The sequence below is a fragment of the Urtica dioica genome, chromosome 5, assembly GCF_054948205.1.
Source record: "Urtica dioica subsp. dioica isolate 48M chromosome 5, U.dioica_male_clone48M_v1_H2, whole genome shotgun sequence".
In the NCBI taxonomy this organism is placed as follows: Eukaryota; Viridiplantae; Streptophyta; class Magnoliopsida; order Rosales; family Urticaceae; genus Urtica; species Urtica dioica.
This window is the reverse complement of record NC_142760.1, coordinates 5,245,879-5,273,506: the sequence shown is the minus strand read 5'-3', so window position 1 is coordinate 5,273,506 and position 27,628 is coordinate 5,245,879. Positions and strand designations below refer to the sequence as shown.

The following is a 27,628-nucleotide window of genomic DNA, read 5'->3' as shown; positions in this document are numbered from 1 at the left end:
AATGAGTTATAGTAAAAAAAAGAAGCCCAATATAGACAAATGCAAAGCCCAATAAACATTATATTAGACCTAGTTATGTTTTTCATCATACCTCAAAAAACTTTCGACAACAATCTTTCCATCGCCGACAACACAAATCACCAGACCACGAACCCCTAAACAAAAACACCAGACCACCAATTTATTTCCACAAAGGCATAATTCAGTCTTTTAAAAATTTTCTTTTGAAGAAAATTCACGGCGGCGTTTTTGCGAATCTCGCCGGCCCTGGTTGTGAAGGTCTCCATGGCTTCTTCGTGGACACCGAAAATCGATCTTTTCTGCCTCTTTCCCGATTTTCTCATACTTTCTTCGATTTTAATGCATTTTTTGGCCTAGAAAGTAACACAATTTCTCGGCCGTTTTTAAGTGGAACGACGCGCTGTTTCGGCGGTTACCAAACGACAAACGACGACCAAACGATAAATTTTGTGTTCTTCAGCCGCTAGGTCACCAGCAGCGACGGTGCTGGCGAAAGTCGCTGATTTTCACCGACATTTAAAACACTGATAAGCGCGTTATATACGTGTTTGTTAGTGCTCTTGACGGAGCTCCGTTTAGGTGGTTCAGTGATCTCCTTCAAGGCAGTGCGACGCACAAATTTACAGAGTCTTGTGTGTCTGCCCTGTGCGGGACCTATGCGGCGCACACTTGCCCAGAAAACAGATGTGCGACGCACAGAAGGTGGTGTGCGGTGCACACCCCTCGATTCTTGTAGAACGGCCTTTGCGATTTTCACGTATTTTAAGCCGTAGGATCTAATCCAACGGTTGAGATGAACTCCGAATAACATAGGAAACCTATAAAAACACTTTAGTCTATTCTGAAACGAGGGTTATCTTTTGTTTTTAGTCTTTGTTCATTGTTCTCTTGATTAACAAGCTTGGGAGAGAAGAAGAACTTGGAGACGTCATCACCACCACCATCATCTTGTCCACACAATTTCACAGTTTTTATTCTCTATATCTGAATCTTTGGAACTCCCGTTTTTATAATATAATTTTATTTTCATCATTATGATCTCTTTCTTCTCATCTTTTTTGTGTTTTTCCGTCTTACCGTGAATTAAGTTTATTAAGGACTATGGTGTAGCGGGTTTGGAATGTGGTTGTGGATTCATCATATGTTCATTGCTTAATATTCATGTGTTCTATCTTGTTTGCTTGATTTAATTTTGGGTATAATGCTTGGATGTGATTAGCAACCCCATTCATGATGTTAGGATTTATTTGATGCTCGGAAGAGATTAGGTATTCGTGCTTAAGAATTAAATCACCGTAATACACCTTCAGGCTAGGTATAGCTAGGCTGTTAGGGAATCGTGTGAACGTTCTTGTTTTTAATGCTTGCTTGTGTTTCTAGGGGTTGAGATCGAGAGAAGATATCCCGACATAGGTTTAGATTCTTAGATGTTCGAGAGAAATCTTCGATTATTATTATTGTGAACGTGATTAGTAAGCATAGGAATGCATGTTTGGTGTTTAATTTCCAAGAGTCCAAACCATATGAATAACTCGTGAAGCCGTAGTTCTTTCCTTCTCATCATTGTTAAAAGTCTTCTTTCATTTGCTTTAGTTTTTCATTGTTTAACTCAATCACAATCATCAATCATAAGTTCAATTTGTGCTAGTTAGTCATTTCATTAATTAAAGAATTTTCCTCGTGTGATCGAACATCCATACTTAAAAATACACTTTACTACTTGGGCGACACGTGCGCTTGCGTGTGCGTAAAAATCGCAAGGTTTTAATATTCAAATTGTTAGGATCCCTAACAAAACTTACACAAGAAAATGAAAACACATTCACCAAAACTTACTTAAGCAACAGAGAAAGTAACCAAATCGGACACTTCCCTTTAAAGCAAAGAAATCGGACGGTTCCTTTTAAACCGAAGATTGTCCATAATCAACTTCATGTCTTCAACAATCTCAACACAGTTGAGATTTATAAATTTGGTTAAATCCACAGCAAGGTAGACTGTGAGTAGCTAAGCTTCAACTGTGGACTCGACAACATTAATTAGACTTCTCAACAGCCAATGCACCTCACCCTCGCGATTCTCAACCACCACTCCAGCAGTAGCCACGCATTGATAATAAGCAGCGTCCACCTCCAAAGCCATGACCACTGCAAGTCCACCACCAATGGCAGCAGCAGGCCTATGAACATATACATTCGTTAGAAGATGATTCCTCATCTAAATTTGCTACGTAATCCGAGCCTTCATTCTCATCATGCAAGCAGCCAATCCACTCCAAGTGATACATCATCATATATAGTCAATGATGACACAAGCCCATATGATGGACTCATGATCATGATAATCCATGCCTTTCCATTAGCCAATAATCATCGACATAGGGGCCACGACATGTTTGCCACTTGGCCACCAGCCAAAGGCGCCTTGCCTAATCGCACCGAAAAAACAGATGAAGTTTTGTCTCCTCATCGTAGTCTAAGTATTTACAACTTTCTTCTCTGGTCATACTATTTCGCACCAAGTTCATGCTGGTCGGAAAGACTTCTCACGCCCCACACCATAACAACATCTGATTTCTCTCATGAATCTTCGACGACCAAATCTTCAGCGGCATAGTATCATTGAGATTGAGGGGAGCTATCATTGTGGATTTGTAAGCTAATTTCTTGTAAAGCCACTGTTACTCGTTGTGCTCTACATCATCGAATCTTCATGATCCGATTCCTAGCCTCTTTGCCATAAGCCGCTAGCACCATCATTCGATTTCATCGACGACAACCACCTCCATCATATCTTAAGTTTTCAAATTCGCACCCAGTAGACTAGGGTTTGTCAAATGAAATCGTTTTTGGAAGACCTATCTATCCTTGAAATGTCGGAAGTTATCGTGATTCACTATTGCAGAATCTTAAACAATTTAGATTCTACGAAAACACGAAAGTAGATCTAGTTTCCATTTTAACTTTAATAATCAAGGAGCTACTATAAAAAAAACTAATAAAAACATATAAATATTAGAGATTAGAATAACTCACATTCACTCCCGCTATTTGAATTTTCACGCAGGCTGACACTCTTCAAATCTTTGAGATCCTCGTGTGTTCGTTGTGGATCGACACCAATTCTTCCGAGCCGTTGTACTAATGCACGAGGACCAAAGTGTATGCCAACTCTATTGTCTCACAATTACTCCGCCAAGGTATCATAATAATTTTCCCTCTTTCGGGAAGTGAAACAGACGAATCCTATCAAACTTGGAGAGAGAAACGTTGACCACACACAGAGGGAGGGTTGCACGTTTTCAAAGAATGGAAAAGTGCTCTCTTAGGAGTTTTTTTTCCTTTACCCTTGATCCCTATTTATAGCTTTCCAACTTGCTATGTATAGGTTAGACCAAAATAGTCACTTTTTTTTATTTGGTTTGATCTTATTCTATTTAATATGAGATATTTATTTTATGAATAAACAAACCAAATATCTCCAATATATTCTAAGAAATAAAATATTCAAATAAAATCTAATATTTATTTTCTTCTCATATTAGAATATATCATTCAGGTAGTTGAACAATATATAATATTTCATACATATTCTCATTGAATGATATAATTAGTATATTATTTGTTTCTCAAAATAAGATATACTATTTAATAAATAGAATAATAGAGAATATCTTCATGATACTCTCATAAATAATTTTCATATTAAATACTCATCAAATTGGATCACATTTAATATATAATATTTATTTCCTATTTGAGAAAAGTCTCAATCCTATTGGACTTTTATCAAACAAATTCAAGGCCTATATACTAAGTGTACATGTCTACCACAAACTTCATTGAGTCTCGTGGACTGATTTAAATGTTCTCCAAAAGCCCATTTAAATCCATGTAATATTTCTCAAAGTTGCTAAATTGCTACAATCAAAACTATGTTGTGAGCTCGTAGTCAAATCTCATATTTACTACAAGAGTATCACTGTCCATCTTGTCAAAGCCGACTAGGGGATGATGAACACGAGCGAGAGTGTAGACACTGTTACCTCTCTTCTTCTTTTTTTTTCATAAAGCCTTGGTGATATTTCACTAAAATCACAAGACTGAATCTCTTGAAGTTATCAAAATTATATTTACTCCATCCTTTAAATAAAGTGTCCATTGATATAACCAGGTGAAATCGCCCCATTTGTCACCAATTTCATAACATTTTCTCACTTTCCTCCAAAAGACTAATTTGGAATGTCACCGATATGTCAACAATGTTGACATCTAATAGTGAATGGCAAAAATAGATGTCAACATTGTTGGCATAGATGGTGGCATTTTGCGCCAAATTAGTCTTTTGCTGGAAAGTGGGAAAATGTTATAAAATTGGTGGCAAATTGGGCAATTTCTCTATAACCAGTACGTATAGTCTACCTTTCAGGTTCAGCTCGTGACACGAATTGGTCAAATACACTGTTATACCTTCGAGTCAGTTATGAGTAGGGACGGAGCCAGAAAAGCTCAATAAGGGGCTTATTTGATAAAAAAAAAATTAGGGGGGCTAATAAAAAAAAATTCATGGTAAAAATACAAAATTTTTTAAAAAAATGGGTCAAAAGTGTAAATTTTTAGGGTAAAAAAAGTAAAATATTTTTGAAGTGGGCAAAAAATGTAATAACAAAATTTTTGAGGGGGGCTGGAGCACACCCTTGGCCTTAGCTGGCTCCGTCTTTGGTTATGAGCCCTGAGTTTCACCGATTCTCTAGGGAAATATTATTTTGTCTCTCATATTGCAAATGTACGCAGACATTAACTCTCTTTATTAAGAGTTGGATTCCACTTTTGATTTTTCCCTTCCATCACTGATTATAGCCCGGTCTCCTAAAACATAAGTATATCTTCTGTAGCTGTGAACGAATAAATCAAAGAGTCAAGTATATAAACCTGACTTACAAGAGCACTCTAAAATTTAGGTATTGATCTACATTGTGGCCATTATTTGTGATTGCGATACATCTAATCGTAACGGTAACTTAAACGATGCTTAATCGCAACTTGTCCATATCATGTACATATCAATTATACAGAATGCTCTCACTCAATGAAAATCTATCCACTAGCGAGCTGCATATGTGATCTGAAATCTAGCTATCTCAGCATAGATTGGTCATTGATCAGTTTAAACGCTTCACTTATCACTTATACTTCTTACATCAAATATGGATGTATAATCACATTTAATGTGGATGGATTATACAATATCATATCATGTATTAACTCATTTATTCTATTGTTGATTATGATCTTTAGAAATTGAATGGAACGTATACTGATGTTGGCATCTGTGTTTGAGTCATGTTCTCGATCTCTATGTATGCGAAATAACAAAGCCCAATACAAAAAAAAAGTGCAAAACCCCTAGTAAAGCAAGGCTAAACTAAATAATTTTCCGTAATAAGCATATATGTATGGGTTTTTGTCAATTTGGTGTCAGGGAATTTATTGATTTGTTTGTTTGTGTGTACACATAACCTATCTGCTAAATGCGAAGGAATATATTCTCCCCTGTACTAACTTGAGCAGGGTAATAATCAATTCGAGATGTTTCATTAGCATTTAATTAGAAGCCGTACGTTTTCAGCAATATCTATTAATAAAATGGATTGGAATTTCAGATTGTGAGTGATATACCTATATATACACTACACACACACACATACATATATATATATATATATATAATATATATATATATATATATATATATATATATATATATATATACAAAAAATTAGCCAAATATATATACATATATAGTTTTGACCGCTTAAAGACAAATAAACATAGAAATTCCGAAAGAACATTCACATTATTATTAATTAACACAATTTACAAAACCCCTCCCCTCCTATAATATATCACATGATGATATATATTCATCTCTTTCATGATTCTTCATCTTATGGCGATATAAGAAATCAACATTTATATAGTGAATTTATAAATATCAATAAAACCACAAATCCAGTCCCTATATTAGTTTTTGAATATTTTTTTTTTTGTGTATGATCAGAGGCCGTAACCTAATTGATCATAATCATGAAACATCACATTGGACTGGCCATCAAGCCCGGAGCCAGAAGCCGAATCCCACGAGCTCGACGACACAGATTTCGAGCCATTGATCAACTCGTTCGACCACCACGAGACCAAACCGTCCTTCGGTGCGCTGTTCATCTCCTTGAAGCAATCGAAATCGGCCATCATTTGATCTTGATTGATTATTCCTTCTTGTGCCGCGTTTAGACCAACGGCTTCCCCGTTGAGAATACCTTCGAGCTCGGCCTGGAAAGCCGACGAGGGATCGACACTGTCTCCGCTTTTCACGTACGCTTCTTCGTTCAAACAAGGGTTTGTGTCCCCAGGGGTTTGGTGGTTGTGGTGATTATGATCAGTGAAGTACTGTGCATCAACTTTTGGGTGATCATTATTCTGGGTCATCATCATAGGGGTGTTATTGGGGTTGAGAGATTGAAAGTTTTGGATCATCTTGTGGTGAAATGGGTGAATCTTGGGCCATAGTGCAGGGTTGTTGTAGAATGAGAGAGGGTTTTGGAGGCTCTGAAGCTGCATGTGGAGCTGAAGCCTCTCCATAGCCGAGCTGCTCAACGGCTCCGTGTCTTCCAAGCCGGGCCCACCAACGAGACCGTCCTGGCCGTTCAGGCTCGATAGCCGCGCCAAGTTGGACTGTTTGCGCCGTCCGAGGAGTTTCTTCTTCAGCCGAGTGTTCCAGTAGTTCTTTATGTCGTTGTCCGTTCTTCCGGGCAACTGCGCCGCGATGATTGACCACCTGTTATATGAACAAGGAAACATTAATTGATGACCATGTGAGCAGGATTAATATATAGTGAACATGTTGCTATAAATTGCTAGGCAAAGAATCTAAGACAAGGGACTAGAGACAACATATTGCTCAGCATCAGACTTGTTTCACAAAGACTAGCTACTTGTAATTAAAAATAGGTTAATTATAATTTTCCCGAAAATTGAGAGAACGAGAGAGAGAGAGAGAGAGAGAGAGAGAGAGAGAGAGAGAGAGAGAGAGAGAGAGAGAGAGAGAGAGAGAGAGAGACAGGTGTACCTGCTTCCAATACTAATGTAGAGGCTACAGATAATGTTATCTTCCTCTTCAGAAAAACCACCATGCTTGATGTTGGGCCTCAAGTAATTGAGCCACCTCAATCTACAGCTCTTTCCACACCTCTTCAGACCTAAAAATTTATTCATAGAATCAGCTCAGATAAGATGATCAATTCAATAAGGGAGGTATAAGATCCATGTGTTATGTATATGTAGATCAAGAAAATTAGGGTTTTGTAAAGATTTCACACATGTACTCACCAATTTTTTGGGGAAGTGCGATCCAATTGCCTCCGGTGCCAAACTTTTCGATGTAAGCCTTGAGCTTGGTGTCCTCTTCAGGTGCCCATGGCCCTTTCTTCACGTTCGCCTTGTCGCAGCACGGAGCTCGGCCCATGTCTTCGTGGGGTTTGTCTCGATGATTTTGATCGGTTTCTCTCTTTCTCTCTCCACCTCTCTCTCTCTCTCGGCTTGATTTTGTTGAGAGCAAAAGGGAGACCCAATAGATTGAAAGCTAAGTGGCTGTTGGGAAAAAATGGGGAGAGATGACCAGGGATTTATAGGTAGGAATAGTGGGTATGATGTGATGCTTATTATGAAGACAAAAATCAAAGTAGTCTTACACCTCATCAACCCATTTCTCTTCTCCTAGGGTTTGTGTCGTCAAAACTCTCTCTCTCTCTCTCTCTCTCTCTCTCTCTCTCTCTCTCTTCCTTTTTGGATTAGTTCAATCATCTACATTATACAATGCTTGCAACTCGACAAAGTATAACAACGAATTTTCTTCTCACTAAATTTTATATTGCTCCACTTTTTATTAAGCTATTACTTTATATGCTAATTCGTTTGACATACTACTACAGTTTATTGATCAAAAGAAGCATCTATACTTTTGGTTTGTCACTATTATCCCTGAAATGTATTCCGTTTCCTAGAGGCACTCTTAATTACGACACATCAGCTGTGTTTTTATTTCCCATAGAACAATATTTTATACATTTGTAAAAAGATATATATATATATATATATATATATATATATATATATATATATATGTATGTATGTTACTTGCAGGGAAATTAATGACCAAGTTAGCTCTCCATTTCCTTTTGCGTTTGGAGAACATTTTTTCTTCGCTATATATCTGAAGCTTCCATTAATATTATATTAATATTGATTGAGATGTCAATAGAATTTTCGTTATCTAGCATGTCACTCTTCTAATGTTATTTGACTGCAAGTTAATTAATAAATAATTAGAAAAGTTTACAGTAAAGTATTGGTGTACGTTTGAACTTTCTCGTAATAACAAATCCGCGGAGTAAACCTATAATTTAAAGATTTGAAATATTTAGGCATCTAGGAAAACGAAACAGGTTTCTCAAAATTTTCTATAAAGTTTTCTTCGTAAGATAAAAAATTTCTTCTTCTTCTTCGTTTTTGTTCTTTTATGGAAATGAGCAGACAACCTGATTCTGATGAGTGAATACATATATATATATATATATATATATATATATATATATGTATGTATATATATAAATATATGTATGTATATATATATATATATATTTATGTTTATATATTGTCCTTACTTGTCTTCTTTTATAATATACACAAAACTCGTAGTTTAATAATATTAGTACAAGTAAGTCTTGAAAAAAATACTAATTAAGGACTTAGATACACTGTATTTCAGATGAGATTTGGTTATAGTTAACATCCAGATCCCTGCTCTAATAAAATTAAAAATTAAAAAAGAATTTCCACAGGCTCATTAACATAAAATTTCCAGTTAATCTATAATTTTTATCTGTACTAATTTTTTTTTTTATCATTCGACCTTTTATGAATTATGGAAGTTATGTTATATGCATGAGGAAGCAGTTAATTATTGCTTAAGTGATTAGTCAGATTATAAAATTAGATTTGTATCAAAACCTTAAGTAATGCTTACTTAATAAATGAAATTATATTAGGGTTGACTGCATATAAATTCTGATTATGTAATGGATTATATATGTTTAGATTCTATGTAGTGATTAATGATGATTATATGTGAAATGTTGGTTTTGAGGAGTATCGAATACTATAATAATTACAGATCAAATTATTTTAATAGTATATCAGAGGATACATATCCTAAATTGACTACAAGGATTGTATAATTAAAATATTAGTAGTGGGATTACAATAATTTAGTATATAAAGGATAAAATACCAAAGAGAAAGGTATATATTATACAAAGCTTTTAGAATAAGTATCACTCATTGACCTTGGTTTTCCTACTTTAAGAGTTCATTAATGAAAAATCATAATCAAGAGAGAGAAAAGGGAGGCCAAGAACCACAACCCCTTAGAAATAACCAAGAGGAAACTATCCAATTTCAAAAAGCACTCACTCCCGAAAATAATACTATTTTAGTCCTCGAAGGGACTCAGATTTTTGGGCAAATAAAACATGCTTCTGCTTGTCTTTCTCTAAGCCCTAGAATCTCTTGCTTTGAAATTGAGGCAACGGAAAGAAGATAGGATTAAATAGAGGAAAAAGGGAAATGCATTTCATCATCAAGAAGACCAAAATCATAATCAACAATGTGTATAATATATAAATCCATGTAAAGGTGGCCCTGAAAAGAAGATAAGTATGGATATGTAGCCCTTGCTAAGTACAATGATTTGTAGTTTAGGTGCCATAGGTGGCTTAATTAATTGCCTAGAATTAAAGAGGTTTATTTTTCTTATTTCTTTCTGTGTGAATTTGACCTGGCTTTGTGTCTAAAAAATACTATTAAAGATAATAAAGCAGCTATACAGACGCAAATTATGTGAATAAATATGTAATAAAGCTAAATTGACTTTTGGTTGGCATTATAATCTTCCCTATTGGTTCAGTAACTAAAATGTTGTACAACTCATCCATATTGGCATGGGAAACCTTGAATATTAACGAGTATAATTTTGGCTGAGCCGGTTATAATAAGCAACTTTGGAATATAAATATATATATATATATATATATATATATATATATATATATATATATTCCAAGAGTTATCATTTCGTCGGATTCATATTCCAGTGATGCGATTAATGATGAGCATATATAGCGAAAAACAGTAGCACGAAATTTTCAGCGAAAGATCTTTGTGAGATATTTCTTCAAAATGGTCTCGTAGTGGTTATTTCTCAGTCTGAAAGATATAAATAAAAATAAAAGTCAAAGACGACAATTAATCTCTCAATACCTTTACCAAATCAAAATTTCTGGAAAACAATGACCTGGCGAGGTTTATTCGAAAGCTCCCTTTTTTCTTTCATTTTGTAATGCTATGTATACACATATATCATATATGTAAATATAAAATTACGCACAATTCCAGAGACATGATGAAATATTTTATTATTAGCCCTATTCCCTTCTTTCATGACTTTCTGATAATCCCAATCATTTTTCTTTTTTACAAAGTAGGAATAGATGGTGAATCAATATATAAAATACACTCAACGCAAATAGAACAACCTCATTTTGTATCACATCTAACTTATATATTTAAGACATAATTTAATTAAACATTTTCTTTTTCAGATTGGCCACGAGAAACCACTACTACTACCAAAAAAAAAAAAAAATTTAGAAGCAACGGCGCTCCTAAAAAACGACATTTTGCCATGTCGCTTCTAAGCTAAAATTTGAAATATCAAAGATGCGATCTTTTAAAATTGTATATTTTGATATTAGAAGTGACAATTGTCGCTTTTAAAAGTTTTCCGCTTTTTAGAAGCTATATGTCATTTTCAAATTTGGTGAAAATTTTGAGCAATTCATTTTGTTCGCTACTTATTTGAGTTTACCATGAAGCGATATTTTTTTTATGGACCTATCTATTAGAAGCGACATGTCACTTCTAGAGTCACCTATGAAAGTTAGGTCACACTATAAAATCGCATTTCGTCTTCTTCATCGATTCATTCAGTTTTTTTAATATTAAAACTCTCACTCTCCCCCTTTTATTTTGCTCTCCGGCCACTCCGCGTCCACCTCCGGTCTCGAGTTAATCCCTATTTCTTCCTCTTTGTTTCACTCCACCACCGCCCATCATTTATAATTGCAATACGTCTCATAATAACAGTTATTTAAATGATGTATTTAATTGCAACCTGTCGAAGTCATGTATGGTATCTCATACAAAATGCTCTCACTTTTCAGCATCATCCTACAGCGAGATGCATACGTGATTTTCTGTTCTAATGACTCAGGCATAGGCTAATCGCTAACCAGTTTAAGCGCTGTACTCGAGATTTATACCTCCACATGAGATGTAGAAATATAATATTAGTTAATGCAGAGGTCTATTGATAAGTTGAAATTTCTTGTGACAATTAGCTCACTTAAGGCGATCATGACCATCATGTGATGTGTAGCCAAGATTCGTGCAAAGTTTTTGACAAGGACAACCAATGCATAATGCAAGGTAATAGATGTTATAACAATTGTTATCTTCTAGCATGTGGTTGAACAACTGAAAAACTTGTATGCTCAATAAGCGTTGTAGAAAGTGGGTTATATAATCCAACATTTGTAGTAGTGTGAGATAAGCTTATGGAAAAACTAATAGAAATATTTGAACTTGTAGAAAGCTATCACATGAGGTCTTACATGTGGTAATCTAAAATTAAACGGCGATCGTAGAATTGTGTATAGTGCTATCAAATTGGAAAACAAACCAACGTTCTTCACCGAAATATAAATGAAATCAACATTAGAATACATCTGGAACTTCTCCGCACAAATTTGATGAGTGCATATTAAATCATCGGTGGGAAGAGTTATGTTGCAAAAGCTTCATGCACACACGTGTACGTGTCACACAAGTGGTATAGTATACGAGAAATACAAATTCCATAGACACTAGTAATGTTAATAACTTAATTTAGCTTGGCGCGAATTGAAACCAAAGTAAATTGTGAGGTGCGCCTTTAAACGATTAACAAAATTAATTGGCAATTTTATCTGAGAGCTTGTTGAAGTATGTGACCTATTAATTGGCAATTTTCAGACATTCTCACAAAACTTATTGATTGCGGGCAATTTAAGTCATACTTAAATCTTCACTTAGTCGACATATATGTGTCATCGAGAAATAGTTTTTCTAAGGTTAAGCTAGTTACCATGGCTTTTCAAGATATATTTTTATAGTGCTAACGTGTGGAGAGAAGAATATGACATGGTGGTTATTTTGCTGAGAGATGTCAAGATAATTAATTGACTAAAAATGTTATGTTTCTCTTATTTGAACACTACTACAGAACATGCAATATAAGTCGCTATTTTTGCGTCACATCAATTTCTGAGTGACGCCCAAAGTACATCTGACAAACTCGGGATGAGGTGGCGGCTATAGGATGAGGCACATGGCAAAAACTGAGCGTCGCTTAAAATAAAAGCGACGCTAGGATTAAATTTCAGCGGGAAGAAACAATGAGACGACGTGACGCCAAATGCAACGTGGCACTTACGTGGAGTATTGCTCAGCCATAAGCGACACCCAAACCTTTAGGCGTCACTAGCATAAGCGTCGCTCAAAAAGCGACGCTCAAAATATATTACGTTGAGCGACGCTCAAAATATATTACGTCGCTTTTATGATTGACGCTAAAGAGGTATTTTGTAGTCGAATGATATTTAATTATTTACTTTAATTATTTAATATATTTGAGATAATCTCATATTAAATATGTAAAAAAAAATCAAATAAACCGATCGAACCCAGACCGAATGATCTTAAATGCTTATCTCTAATTTAGTTTCTTTTGTTAAACGGTTTGGTCTTGTCTCAATTTTGGTTTTAACGTCTGTTTTAGACTAGACCAAAACATGCACACCCCTATTTGGTGGTGCAAAGATGAGTATTTCACGAGAAGGAAATACACGGTCCCGGAGATCACCGCCCTAGTGAAATATGTAAATAAATAATAATAATAATAATAAATCTCAAAAGTCTAAGAAGTGCGTAAAATAGATAGTAAAAGAGGCAAGCGTTAATTCCTGAGGAATTTAGTAACCCTAGAAGCCATGCGCTTGGTAAATTGAGCGTTAGGGGCAAGGAGTTTGAGTCACTCCTATGTCAATCAATTCGCTCTACGGGATTGATAACCTCTCTCTCTCTTATGTAATGCTAGAAAGAATCATCAAACAAATATACGCATAGATCAACTTCTCTACCACTTAGATCACCATTCAATCGAGAAATTCAAACTAAAAATCTTGATATTTCATCCATGAATTTGGAACAAGAAATGAGAAGATGATTTTTATTTTTCATTGCCTTGGATGAGGTTGAATCATGCCTCTTATTTGGTTTCATTAATTTAATCCATCTCATCCTTCTCCCTTTCTTTCTCATATCTCTAGCTAGCGGCGTCGAAGGTGATGAGAGAAAGAGATAAGGATTGGATATTGGATACTTTCTCACGCTAAATTTTATTCTCCTTAATTAATGCCAAAAATCGGATTTAAGATCTTCATTTTTGTTAATATATATGACACTATGGTTTAGCGTTACAGTTAAGACTCCGTTAATCAACTATGAGAACATTTTTTTATCGTAACTAAAATGTAAAAATAATGACGAATAAAAACAAACAAAAAAATAACAGCAAAGTTAAAAGAGCAATTCCCATGCCAAGTAATTCATGGATCTCATGATGACCAGATCTTAGACAAAAACCCGTGTTATTAATTCCTTCTTTTATTTTCTATTTTGCGACGTGATTACACACGATAATTGGTCGCGCAAAGTTACCCTTACGGTTCAATTATCTTGCTCCATTTGGCCTTTCGCACATCAAATTAGTGAAGCTGTTAAAAAAACATAAAGAAAGTAATTTGCGGAGCAACACCCAATAGCAGCCGTGTATTGACATTAGACACTAGCGAATCAAATAATGCAACGTCTCTTTATTTGAATGAATTTACTGTGAGATATATTGTAATCGGTTCTCTTTCGTCAACACAAAATTCCAAAAAAGCACATTGGTAAGAGGATTTTATTGTGCCGTGTCATATCAGCTAGGAAAATTTACACTCAAAACATATAATTTAATTAATCATGCATGAGGATGAGTTTATTATAATAATGATATTTATAGCTAGCTACTGAGAATTTACAGCTATATATAGACAGATATATTTTATGAATCGTCAATAGGGTAATTGACATTGATACATTTATATATATGTATACAACATATGAAATATTTTTTTCGCACGTTCGATTGAAGAGACAGGTAAAGGCAAATTATAATTTAATTGACTTTTGAAACCAATACACGTATTTATTAAAGAGAGGTAGTGAAGCCGTTACTATCATAGTTCTCTCCATGCACTTTATGTAAACTACTGCGTTAAAAACAACAAAACGACATATTTGTTTTGTGTGCTAAGGACAAAACGACACAGTTGCTGAGCTAAAATTGGGGTATCTCTTCTTTGAGTAGTCTCTATCAATTTTGTCAAAGCTTCGCTGGTTCTTGTTGCCTTTTGGTAACAAAACCATAGAGCTATACTAGCATCCAAGAAATTGACTTGCCTCTTATCTTCTCACCTTGCAACATGTATTAGTTATCACCATTGTTTCAATTTTTTTTTTTTTTTACCTTATCCATTACCCTTTTGAATGAAAAAATACCCATGGGGATTCCGAGAATTGAACTCGGGACCTTTCGCTCCCTAAGCGAGCATCCTACCACTGGACTAAATCCCCGAATTAACATTTCCTATAGAACTAGGACTCTTTCAATTGTAACTAGACAAGTTTGGCCCGGACCAAACAGTACGATAAAAATCGCAATTGTCATTGCATTTTGCATGTTTGTAGTTGAAAAGGTTGGTTGTCGTTGTGATGCATTACGAAAGGTCTAAAATATATGGAGGTTTGTTGTGCAGTGTCAGATATTGCCTTATCAGGTGCTGAGTAGAAACGATCCCTTACCTTTGGCCCTTTTCGTCCAATTTTGTCGTTTAGGCCTTCAAAACAGAAGTTTTTAATTTTTTGGCACAAAAACTATAAAATTCTTTTGTCCTTTTTTCGTGGAGTTTTTTTGGCGAAATAAAAATTAAACCGTAGATGGTTTTCTTACTATCGTGTTTTTCCATCTTCCATATAACCCGAACCTACATTAGGATGAATACTGACAATTCTAGTTTGCTAAAATTCAGCGACAAGCGGAAACCTATAACGTTGATATTATAAAAAAAATCTTGAACTTTCTTAACCTCACCGCTCGATAGAATGCTCATAGTATATAGAAAAATCATCAAAATGTCATTAAAAATTTAGATTTTCAACAATTTATTGCTAGAATTTCATATTTCTTACCCAGCTTTTGATAAAATTTGATATTATATGTAAAAAAAAAATGCATATTTTTTTAGAAACCAGAGAGAAATGAAAAATCTGTGATCAGTTATGGTTTTTTTTTAACATTTAATTGAATATTCCATGACGTTTTATTAGATATTGGCTAAGGCAATGAGTGGTCAAATTTGAAATACTAATAATGATTTTTTTAAAAAATTTAAATACATTATTAATGATTCTCAATATGGATTGTAGATTGACTTTGTTTTTCTAAGTTGTATAATATATATTATAGTGTGGTTTAAGGGAGGTTATTTAAATTAGGGTTTTCGGGTGATGTTTCAACTCTAGTTTAACTACTAATCTGTCGTACTGATTTTGTACTCGTTCTAGACCATTGCTTGCATGAGAATATACGCAATTTTGCATTCGTATTTGAGACATTGGAACCTAATTAATATTCGACGTATAGCTATGTAAATTGCATTGACAAATGTCAGGATATCAACGGGGTTTGACTTTGCTTACCCAAAGTCTTATGCCGTGTGTTAGGTTTGCAGATATTGAGCCTTAATATTTATTTGATGGCGTAATGGTATTTGACCTCAATGGATTTATTTATCAAAGAATCGAATAGAGAGTTGGTAATACAACGCCAATTTGCTATAGTACAAGCTTAAGCTTGATGCTTGCTATTAAACATAAGCCTAACCGATGAATGATATCTTCTTAATTGTTTATTGACAAGAGATATGCATAACTATAATTCAAGGTCAAATTTTAATATTTTATTATGCAACACAATTATCAAACCAATTGTATCATTTATAATAATAATAAAAAAAATATATATATATATATATATATGTATATTATATATATATATATATATGTATATATATATATAGCATAGGGTAGTGGGTAGTCTGTGGGGACAGTGAGTATTGACTATTGACAACGCTATAATATAATAATTTATATTTTGCCCAACGCCTAGGATTATTTGTGCCTCAATATTTCTTAATTTGACAGAATTATCAGCTTATTTGCATGAGGTTTCATCAATCATTTGAATTATGTACCGATAACGTTCTAGAACATAAATTGACTAATTTACTCCATTGATGATATCATTAACTGAATTTGTTTCCCTTCTCTTTCGCTGACTGACGTGAGAATATTAGTAGTGGAATATCTATATAAGCTAAATTGCTGATGCAGCAAAATCATTAAGATAAAATGAAGTTGTCTTTGCAGAAGAAGAATAAAGATATATCTATATATCCTTTAGTCCGTCAGATTTTTCTTTTTAATTGTGGGTACTATTTCAAAAAAAAAAAAAAAAACTTCTACGTCGATATCGTACCGTTTCCTTTTAAGCTAATTAATAACTAACATTCCACGTTTGAAAGATTCCTTTAATTATAGTCATTAATTTTTGTAATAAGTTTACATATAAGAATTGAACATAATTTTCCCCTCTTCAACGCACGTCTGACTTGTTTCCTCTTTTATGAATGCCTATTGCACAAATTTTCCAGCTTTTTTTTCGTCCGTTTGAAACAAGTATATGAATAAGATTCACTTATAAACTAATAAATATTAAAAAAAAAACCGAAAAATAACCATAAAATATAGAAAATTATTCTTATCTTACATTACATTTGTTTCTTTTATTTATAAACAAAATGCATACAATTTGTTGTATTGTACTAAGCGTATGTATTTTACAAATTATCGCAAAACGCTTTTTTGAGTCAAATACTAAAACAAGAAAGATCAATAAGAACATAAACGACACATAAATGTGACTCCAAATATATCCTGGAGCCCTCGTTAATTGACTATCAGTATTACTGAATAGTGTATGTGAATTTTTTCACGAACAAAATGATAGTCAATTTCGATATGTTTAGTTCGTTCGTGACTATCAGTATTACAAATTATCGTTAATTGACTAATTTACTCCATTGATGATATCATTAACTGAATTTGTTTCCCTTCTCTTTCGCTGACTGACGTGAGAATATTAGTAGTGGAATATCTATATAAGCTAAATTGCTGATGCAGCAAAATCATTAAGATAAAATGAAGTTGTCTTTGCAGAAGAAGAATAAAGATATATCTATATATCCTTTAGTCCGTCAGATTTTTCTTTTTAATTGTGGGTACTATTTCAAAAAAAAAAAAAAAAAAAAAAAAAAAAAAAAAAAAAAAACTTCTACGTCAATATCGTACCGTTTCCTTTTAAGCTAATTAATAACTAACATTCCACGTTTGAAAGATTCCTTTAATTATAGTCATTAATTTTTGTAATAAGTTTACATATAAGAATTGAACATAATTTTCCCCTCTTCAACGCACGTCTGACTTGTTTCCTCTTTTATGAATGCCTGTTGCACAAATTTTCCAGCTTTTTTTTCGTCCGTTTGAAACAAGTATATGAATAAGATTCATTTATAAACTAATAAATATTAAAAAAAAAAAACCGAAAAATAACCATAAAATATAGAAAATTATTCTTATCTTACATTACATTTGTTTCTTTTATTTATAAACAAAATGCATGTTTATTGAATGTTATTAAAAACAATGCGGATCTTTTATAAACAAACATTGAACTACATAAAACTACCTTAAACATGTTATAAACAAACAAGTAATGAAACACGTTAAGTTTGGTGAGCTGAGCTCGTTTTAGCTCAGTCCACCTTGAATATGTTTAGTGAGTTGAGCTCGTTTTAGCTCGACCCCAACTCAAATCACTTAATGAGATGAGTTCGTTTTAGCTCAGTCCACCTTGAATAAGTTTGGTGAGCTTAACTCGTTTACCACCCGCCTCAAAGAGTTGAACTTGTTTTAGCTCAGTCCACCTCAAATAAGTTTGGTGACCTAAGCTCGTTTTAGCTCAGACCAGCTTGAATGTACTTAGTGAGCTTAGCTCGTTTTAGCCGAACTTGTTTTATCTCAGTCTGAACGAAGTAACAAACTGGAGTAGAGAGAGACAGAGAGAGATTGAGAGAGAGTGTTTGGCTGAATGAGCTCTGATTCTCATTCATTGAATTATGCCTCTCAACTGTTTGATATAAATACAATCAGACTTGACTACATCTCAACCGTCGGTCACTAACAACTTCAACTGATTCTAATCCTACGGTTGAGCTGTAGACAAGGTTTAACCAAGTTGACTGATAACTAACATATTGACTCTAATACACCTCCTCAAACTTATACATCGTGTAACATGTTAAGTTTGGAAGATAGAAATACAAACTAGGGTATAGTAGAGGGTTTAGTGAATATGTCAGCTATTTGTTCTGTCGTTGGTATGTATCGAATCTCCACTTGTTTGTTGGCAACTTTCTCCTGAATGAAGTGTACGTCGACTTCTATGTGCTTAGTCCTCGAGTGAAATACTGGATTTGAGGCTAGGGAGCCAGCCCCAATGTTATCACACCAGATTAAACTTGGACCTGGTTCCAGATTGACCCCCAGCTCTTCAAAAAGTGACTTAAGCCAGATTAACTATGTTGATGCTTGAGCCACTGCTCTGTACTCAGACTCAGTAGAGCTTCTTGCCACCACATCTTGCTTCTTTGACGACCATGAGATCAGACTATCTCCCAAGAACACACACTGGCCAGTAGTGGATCTTCGATCATCCAAATTACTGGCATAATCTGCATCAGCATAGGCTGTGAGTTGGAGTCGCTTTGCTGGAGTGAAATGCAACCCTGAGCATTGTGTGCCAACCAGGTATCGAAGTAGTCGTTTGCATGCTGCCCAGTGTTTGACTGTTGGGGCTTGTACATATTGACTAAGCTTGTTCACTGTAAATGAAATGTCAGGTCTTGTCATGGTCAAGTACTGAAGCGACCCAATGGTACTCCTATATAGTGAACCATGCTCAAACTTAGGGCTGTCTGTTTTATAGAGTTTGTGACTCGGGCACATGGGAGTGGGGCTTGCTTTAGAGTCTAGCATATTAGTCTTTCGCAACAGATCTCTCAAGTACTTCCTCTGTGTTAGTTTCATCCCAATCTCATCTCTCACAGCCTCAAACCCAAGGAAGTAGCTAATGGAACCAAGGCTTTTCAGAGTGAACGTTTTTTCCAAGTCACTTATTGCCTTAGCTATGAGCTGCGAATAATTTCCTGTGACCAGGATGTCATCAACGTACACTAGCATGTAAATGCACTTTTCTCCTTTCTTGTAGATGAACAGAGAGCTGTCTGATGTGGAGTTGCAGAATCCCCATTTGATAAGAGCCGAGTTGAGCTGTTCATACCAGGCCCTTGGGGCTTGTTTCAAGCCATATAAAGCCTTATGAAGCCTGTACACGTGGTTTGGCTTTGATTGATCTTCATATCCTTCTGGTTGGTATGTATACACTTCTTCATTTAGCACTCTGTTTAGAAATGCATTGTTGATGTCAATCTGTTGTATCTCCCAGTTGAAAGTGACAGCCAGTGTGAAGATTACTTTGAGAGTAGATGGCTTGATGACTGGGCTGTAAGTCTCAAAGTAGCCAACTCCTGGTGTCTGCTAAAAGCCTCTAGCTACCAGCCGTGCCTTTAACTTGTTCAGCGAGCCATCGGAGTTTTGCTTGACCTTGAACAACCACTTGGTACTGACTATGGACTTTGCTTGTTCCTCAGGTACAAGTGACCAGGTCTTGTTCTTCTGTAGTGCCTGAAATTCAGAATCCATGGCTTGCTTCCAACCAGGGTTAGACAGTGCATCATTAACAGATAAGGGCTCATCTACTATATCAGCAATTGATGATTGTACATTAAAGAGTTTTGCTTTTGATATGCCTGCTTTAGACCTAGTGACCATGGCATGGTTGTTGATGGTAGTATTGTGAATGGATTCAGTGTTTTCATGGTGTCTTTGTGGTTCACTGGCTATGGTCTGGGTCCTGACATTGTTGGGGAATAGGAGTACTACCTCGAGATGTGAAATAGGTGTGACTGGGACATGGTGCTGGTCAGTTGTTTGTGTGTTGGGTCCACTGGACTGAGTGCTGGTTTGTCTGCTAGCAGGAGTTGTGTCAGGTTGCTGCATAGGGTCAGGAAAAATTTGTTGTGTGTTTATTTGAGGTTTGTAAAAGCACATTGTAGGACTGTTGGACATAGCTGGGAGTTCTTTATTTGAGGAGAATAAACTGTCATATGCAAACTCTGTTTCATCAAACAGGACAGACCGAGCTATATAGACTCTACCTGAGCTATGGAGGCACCTATAGCCTTTGTGGAAAGGACTATAGCCAAGAAACACACATTTAGATGACTTGTACCTGAACTTATTTTGATTGTAAGGTCTTAGGTAGGGGTAACTGGCACAGCCAAAGGTTTTGAAGAATTTGTAATCTGGAACAGTGTGATATAGGGTTTCAAAAGGACTTTTGTGGTCTAGTGTTGGAGTGGGCAGCCTGTTGATTATGTACACTCAGGTAGTGACAGATCGTCAGATCTGCTCGTCAGATTCACTACCACAGACTCATACTCAGAGCCTAAGCCACCAAGAATGTAGAGTACCAGATCGTCATCTTTGATCATAGATCCGGCAAGGCTTAGGTTATCTCCAATCGTCTTCATTTTGAGGACGTACTCATCAATGCTTAGACTTCCTTTCTTCGTTGTTTGAAGTGCCAGACGAAGTTGTAGAACTCTTGCTTTGGACGTCGTTTGAAAGATCTGATTGAGAGTAGTCCAGACATCTGCAGATTTCAGGCATCGATTGACGTGACCGAGCATTCCTTCAGAAATTGATGAGAAGAGCCAACTGAGCAGGAATTGGTCATGTCTGAGCCAGAGCATATACTCTGGATTTGGCGATTGAATCGTTGATCCATCAGCGCTGACTGTGTTGAGCGATTGAGTTGGAACTGGAATCGTGCCTTGGAGAAATCCTTCCAGTCCGTGCGCTCGTGTTGTTGAAAGGACTTGTGAGCTCCAAAACTGAAAGTTGTTGCGATCCAGTTTGAGACTCAGCGGATTGATGTGAGGTGCAAAACTTTGATAAGTTTGCAATTGACTGCTTAGTGAAGACTGAAACGCCGTCGTAGATGTCTGTGTGTTTCCTGAAGACGCCATTGTTGAGCGGAATCGAGTTTCGATCAAACTCGCTCTGATACCATGAACGAAGTAACAAACTGGAGTAGAGAGAGAGAGAGAGATTGAGAGAGAGTGTTTGGCTGAATGAGCTCTGATTCTCATTCATTGAATTATGCCTCTCAACTGTTTGATATAAATACAATCAGACTTGACTACATCTCAACCGTCGGTCACTAACAACTTCAACTGATTCTAATCCTACGGTTGAGCTGTAGACAAGGTTTAACCAAGTTGACTGATAACTAACATATTGACTCTAATACAGTCCATCTCGAATTATTTTTTGAACTGAACTAGTTTTAGTTGAGCTCGTTTTAGCTCAATCCACCTCGAATGCATTTGTTCAACTGAGCTAGTTTTAGTTCACCCCACCTTGAATAAGTTTTGTAACCTGAGCTCGCTTGATCTCAGACCAACTAGAATTCGTTTAGTGAGCTGAGCTCATTTTATCTTAGCTCACTTTGAGTAAGTTTCGTGAAATGAGCTCGTTTTAGCTCAGCCTGCCTCGAATGTATATGTTGAGATGAACTCGTTTTAGCTCAGTCCACCTTGAATATTTTCACTGAGCTGAGTTCGTTTTAGTTTAGGCTGCGTTGAAGAAGTTTAAAGAAATCAGCTATCTTTAGCTTATCTTGCACTGAATGGGTTAAGCAAGCTGAGCTTTTTCCAGCTCATCCCACTCCAAATGGTTTGTTCAGCTAAGCCCTTTTTAGTTCATCCCAATCTCAAAACAAACAATTCAAAAGTCATTATATCATCTCTTGAACGAGGGTAAGGACGAACCGCCTCGTGCATCCGCCTAAAATGCCTAAGTTTTAAAGTATATCTTTGAAGACTCAAAAAAGCTCTATACAATAAAAGTTGAGCTCTTCAGCTCGCATACATAAGTCGAGCTACTCAGCTCATATTAGTAAGATGAACTCTTCAGCTCGCATACATAAGTCAAGCTCTTCAACTCTCAAGCTTGACATATGAGACATTGTTGAAGAAGTCGAGTGCAAAACTCGCAAAAAAAAAAATATTAACCAAACTCTTGATTTACATATAAATAATTCAAAGTTTAAGATAATTTAAGTAAGGCCGAGATCAAGGCTTGGCTTATTATAAATCTAAGTTATTTATTTTCCTCTTAATGAGACCTCTAGCTTGCAGTCAGTAAATAAATAATTAATTGGGTTTTAAGCAATTGGGCCTTGCACAAAATATGAAAATCGGATTTGGCAATTTTGGCATGGGAGTTGCGCAAATCCCCTTGGCCGTGTGCCTAAAAACCGATTTTTATAATATTGGTATTTACCAATATTTTCTCTTTAGTTGTTTAAATAAATGAGAGAGAATAATATAAGATATTGTCCTATATTTTCTCCTTATTTAAAGGAAAGTATTTAGGAGAATATATTTAAAGGAAAATAATATATTCCCATTTATTCTCTCACTAAATAATATATTCTCTATTTAAATAGAGAATAATATCCCATAGATATTGATCTGATGGATGAGAGAAAAAGTAGGATTCACTTGTTGAGATCCAATGGCCTAGATTTAATCCACCAGTGTGAACACAATAAAAGGAAATAAAATATTCTGGAAGATTCCACGAATATCTCCTTTTACTACTATAAATAGGGGGGTTCATGAGAAGGCAAAAATAAGCAATTATTTTGTGAAAATTTCGTGCATCCTAGCCTCCCTTGGCCGTGCATCTGCCTCTCCCTCCCCTCGGAAATTCGTTTCCATTCTTAGTAAAATAAGAGCGAGATCTCGAAACAACTAGTTTCGTGATCTAGTGAGATAAAGACTGTGCCCACTCATCTTTCTTATTCGTCTCGGAGATTACGTTTCGGAAGACTAAGGTGTCATCCTCGAGTCCTTCATCAAGACGACGCAAGGAGTGCGCGATTGGTTTAGGAGAGTTCTGTAGCTGAACCGAAAATCAATGTAAGTATTCGTTTTTCGTTCAAATCGGTTGCTTGATAAATATGCTCTCGGGAATTAAATTAATTAAACATAACTACATCTTGTTAATTATAACCATAATTTAATTAGCTTATGATCAGCGTAATTAATTATTTTTCCGCATTAATATGGTTATATGGTGGAATCATCTCAAACGAGTTGCATCAGAACGATTGTTCGTGTCTGATACGCGCTCGATTCCCCGACAGTTCTCAGTGGTGAAAACTTTTGTAAGTGGAAGTCAAACCTGAATATTGTGCTGGTGAGTGGAAGCATCCGCTTTATCCTCACTGAAGATAGACATCCCTTTGCTTGTGCTAATGCCTCTAAAAATTTAAGAGATGATTATAACATGTGGGTCATAGCCAATAAAAAGGTTGTTGTTGGTGATTATTGCACCTTGATAACCATATTAAGTGCGGAAAAGATTAATTACACTAACAAGAGCTAATTTATTTTATGGTTATCTAGCAAGATCTAGATTTACTTATTAATTATTCATGAAAGCAATGTCAAGCAACCACTAAGAGCAAGGTTCAGAGATTCAGTAATACTTACAGGATTCGAATCAGCTACTGAATCTTCAAGCTTTGACTCCCCTGTCTTCAGTCTTAAAAGACTATCTTCAAGCTTTTAGCTCCTTCATCAAGCTTTAGCTTTTCTCGATGCTCTTGAATTCGTCAGTGATGACACCGTAATCTTCCGAAATGTAATCTCCGAGACGAATAAGAAAGATGATTGGGCGCGATCTTTGTCTCACTACGATCTACAACCACGTGTTTAGATCGCACCGTGTTTATAAGATTGGAATCACGGACTTCCAAGAGGGGGAGGGAGAAGTCGGCCAAGAGAGAGAGGGAGAGACTCTTGGTCGAATTTTTTGAATCACAATATAGTGTGTTTGTTGCCTTCTCATGAATCCCTATTTATAGTAGTGGAAATGATATATTCTTGGTAGTTTCCAAAATATATTATTTTCTTTTATTGTGTTCTAGTGAATCAAAGCTTGGCCATTGGATCTCATTTCATGAATCTTACTTTCTCTCTTAGCCATAAGATTAGAATCACGGACTTCCAAGAGGGGGAGGGAGAATTCGGCCAAGAGAGAGAGGGAGAGACTCTTGGTCGAATTTTCTGAATCACAATATTGTGTTTGTTGCCTTCTCATGAACCCCTATTTATAGTAGTGGAAATGATATATTCTTGGTAGTTTCCAAAATATATTATTTTCTTTTATTGTGTTCTAGTGAATTAAAGCTTGGTCATTGGATCTCATCTAATGAATCTTACTTTCTCTCTTAGTCATCAGATCAATATCTATGAGATTTTGTTTCCTGTTTAAATTTAGAATATTTATTAATGAGAGAATAAAGGAAATATTTTATCTCCTTTTAAATATTATTCTCTCCTAATATTCATGAGAGAGAATAAAGGAAAATATCTTATTTCCTTTTAAATATTTTTCTCTCTCCTTTATTTAAACAACTAAAGAGAAAATATTGGTAAGTACTAATGATAGCATGGACGAATTTTGGCACACGACCGAGGAGGAATTTTGTTGATGTCGATTTTTACAACGATCAACAATCGAAAATAAATAAAAGATTGTTAAGGTATTATATTTAGGTGGGGTTTCGAAGGACGTCGTATAAGAAGCAATATGAAGGCAGAAATTATAATAATATAAGAATATTAATTTAAATATATTAATCAAGTAATCAATTACAAATGGGACGAGGTGACGAGCTCAACAAGACGAGCTTAAGACCATGAATTAATATAAGAATACAAAATAGAATTAATTGAGAAAATGAGACTGAAAACTTGCATGTGCGAAAATCTGTCGGTGGATCGAGCTCGCATCGGACACGGACGATCGCTCCGATGCGACTCGTTTGAGATTATTCCACCATATAACCATATTAATGCGGAAAAATAATTAATTACTGATCATAAGCTAATTAAATTATGGTTATAATTAACAAGATCTAGTTATGTTTAATTAATTTAATTCACGAGAGCATATAAGTCAAGCAACCGATATAAGAGTAAACGAGTACTTACATTGATTTTCGGTTCAACTACAGAACGCTCCAATCCAATCGCGTACTCCTTGCGTCGTCTTGATGAAGGACTCGAGGATGACACCTTAGTCTTCCGAAACGTAATCTCCGTGACAAATAAGAAAGATGAGTGGGCACAGTCTTTATCTCACTAGATCACGAAACTAGGTGTTTCGAGATCTCTCTCTCTTATTTTACTAAGAATGGAAATGAATTTCCGAGGGGAGGGAAAGGCAGATGTACGGCCAAGGGAGGCTAGTGATGCACGAAATTTTCACTCAAAATTCCTTAAAATAATTGCTTATTTTTGCCTTCTCATGAACCCCTATTTATAGTAGTAAAAGGAGATATTCATGGAATCTTCCAGAATATTTTATTTCTTTTTATTGTGTTCACACTAGAGGATTTAATCTAGTTGGATCTCAACAAGTTAATCCTACTTTTTCTCTCATCCATCGGATCAATATCTATGGGATATTATTCTTTTATTTAAATAGAGAATAATTTATTTAGTGAGATAATAAAGGAGAATATATTATTCTCCTAAATACTTTCCTTTAAATAAGGAGAAAATATAGGACAATATCTTATATTTTTCTCTCTCCTTTATTTAAACAACTAAAGAGAAAAAATTGGTAAATACCAATTATGTATTTTCGAATTCGATGGCACACGGCCAAGGAGATTTGCGCAAACCCTAGTGCCAAATAGCCAAATTCGAATTTTCCATGTGTGCAAGGCCCAATTGCTTAAAACCCAATTAATCATTTATTTACTTGGTCCAATAATAAACAAATAATTAATAATTGTTTATTTACTTGATCAAACAATAAATAAACAATTCTACCATAAATATTTATTAAATTATGCGAATACCCGTTTTCCAGAATTAATGCTGTCAATCACAATTACAGCAAGTGAGATTAATAATGATAAACATTATTATACGAAAGTTCTTATCCGCCTTTATCAGAGCCGAATCGGGGACTATGGACCTAGTAATAGGAGCTTAACAAATCCGATGAAAAAGACGAAATAGTCCTTTCTCTTTTGTCCATCGATTCGTCTAATCTTGGTCAAATACTCCACCTTGTAAGCCAAGACTGAACTCTCCTTTATACTAGAATTATATTTACTCATCGTGACGAGTGTCCACTGATATAGTCAGTTGTGATCAAGATCCTCCAGGTTCAACCCGTATCGAGAGAAGTCAATTTATCCGTTATACTTCTCTTGATACATATCAGCCCTAAGCATTGTTGCTTCCCCAGCGAAAGATTCTTTCGAACGTTACTTACTTCGAAAGTGCTAGCAACCTATCGGTTCTGGAATCAACCCTTAGGTGAGTGAACATTAACCTTCTTTCAGGAAGGCTGGATTCTGTATCTGTAAATCACTTCCCACTCGAATTATGCTATGAGAAAACTCCCAACACATAAGCTATGATTAGCATGAATAGCCTTTTAGCGAATGAGTCAAAGAGCTCAGTAACATAACCCAGTGTCCATGATCACTTTAAGATTTAGATCAAGTCTCACTGTGACCATCATAGTGGCATCGTTTAGTGTGTCGTAATGGTCCTTAAACGACACATCTACACCAAGAACTGTCCAGGTCGTACACTTACCACAAGTGTAGAATGCTCCCACATAGTGATCAGCCTTCACCTATGTGTTCCACATATATGACTTTAGATATAGCTTTCCAGGCGTATATCAGTCATCGACCTCGTTTTAGCTCACCGCCCGAACTCAGGTGCCCAGCACGTGACTGAGTTAGATACGGAGGCTATGGAAGATATTTGTTATTGATTCTAATTGTTTGGAACTCAACACACTAATCATATAATGCTAATAAAGTAATCTTATTATCGAATTTAGTAATCATTTATTCATTATCTTCAAGTGGGCAATATTCCCAACAAAATCATCGTCTCCTCTTCTATTTATGGGCAAGATGGAACCTTCTGGCCGAAGAC

General features: G+C 35.4%; 1 protein-coding gene and 1 non-coding gene across 2 annotated transcripts; both read right to left on the bottom strand.

Annotated features, from left to right (window-relative positions):
- Window positions 1-5,858: 5,858 nt before the first annotated feature.
- On the bottom strand, window positions 5,859-7,824 carry MYB36 (myb domain protein 36). Its single transcript, XM_089615279.1, has 3 exons — window positions 7,410-7,824; window positions 7,150-7,279; window positions 5,859-6,858 (listed from the first exon to the last, which is right to left on the bottom strand). Exons 1-3 carry the CDS (start codon window positions 7,543-7,545, stop codon window positions 6,078-6,080), a joined length of 1,047 nt encoding a protein of 348 aa, XP_089471405.1. The 5' UTR covers window positions 7,546-7,824; the 3' UTR covers window positions 5,859-6,077.
- A 7,019-nt stretch (window positions 7,825-14,843) lies between these two features.
- TRNAP-AGG (transfer RNA proline (anticodon AGG)) lies at window positions 14,844-14,915 on the bottom strand. Its single transcript has one exon. It is a non-coding gene; the product is annotated as a tRNA-Pro (tRNA).
- Between the last annotated feature and the right edge of the window lie 12,713 nt (window positions 14,916-27,628).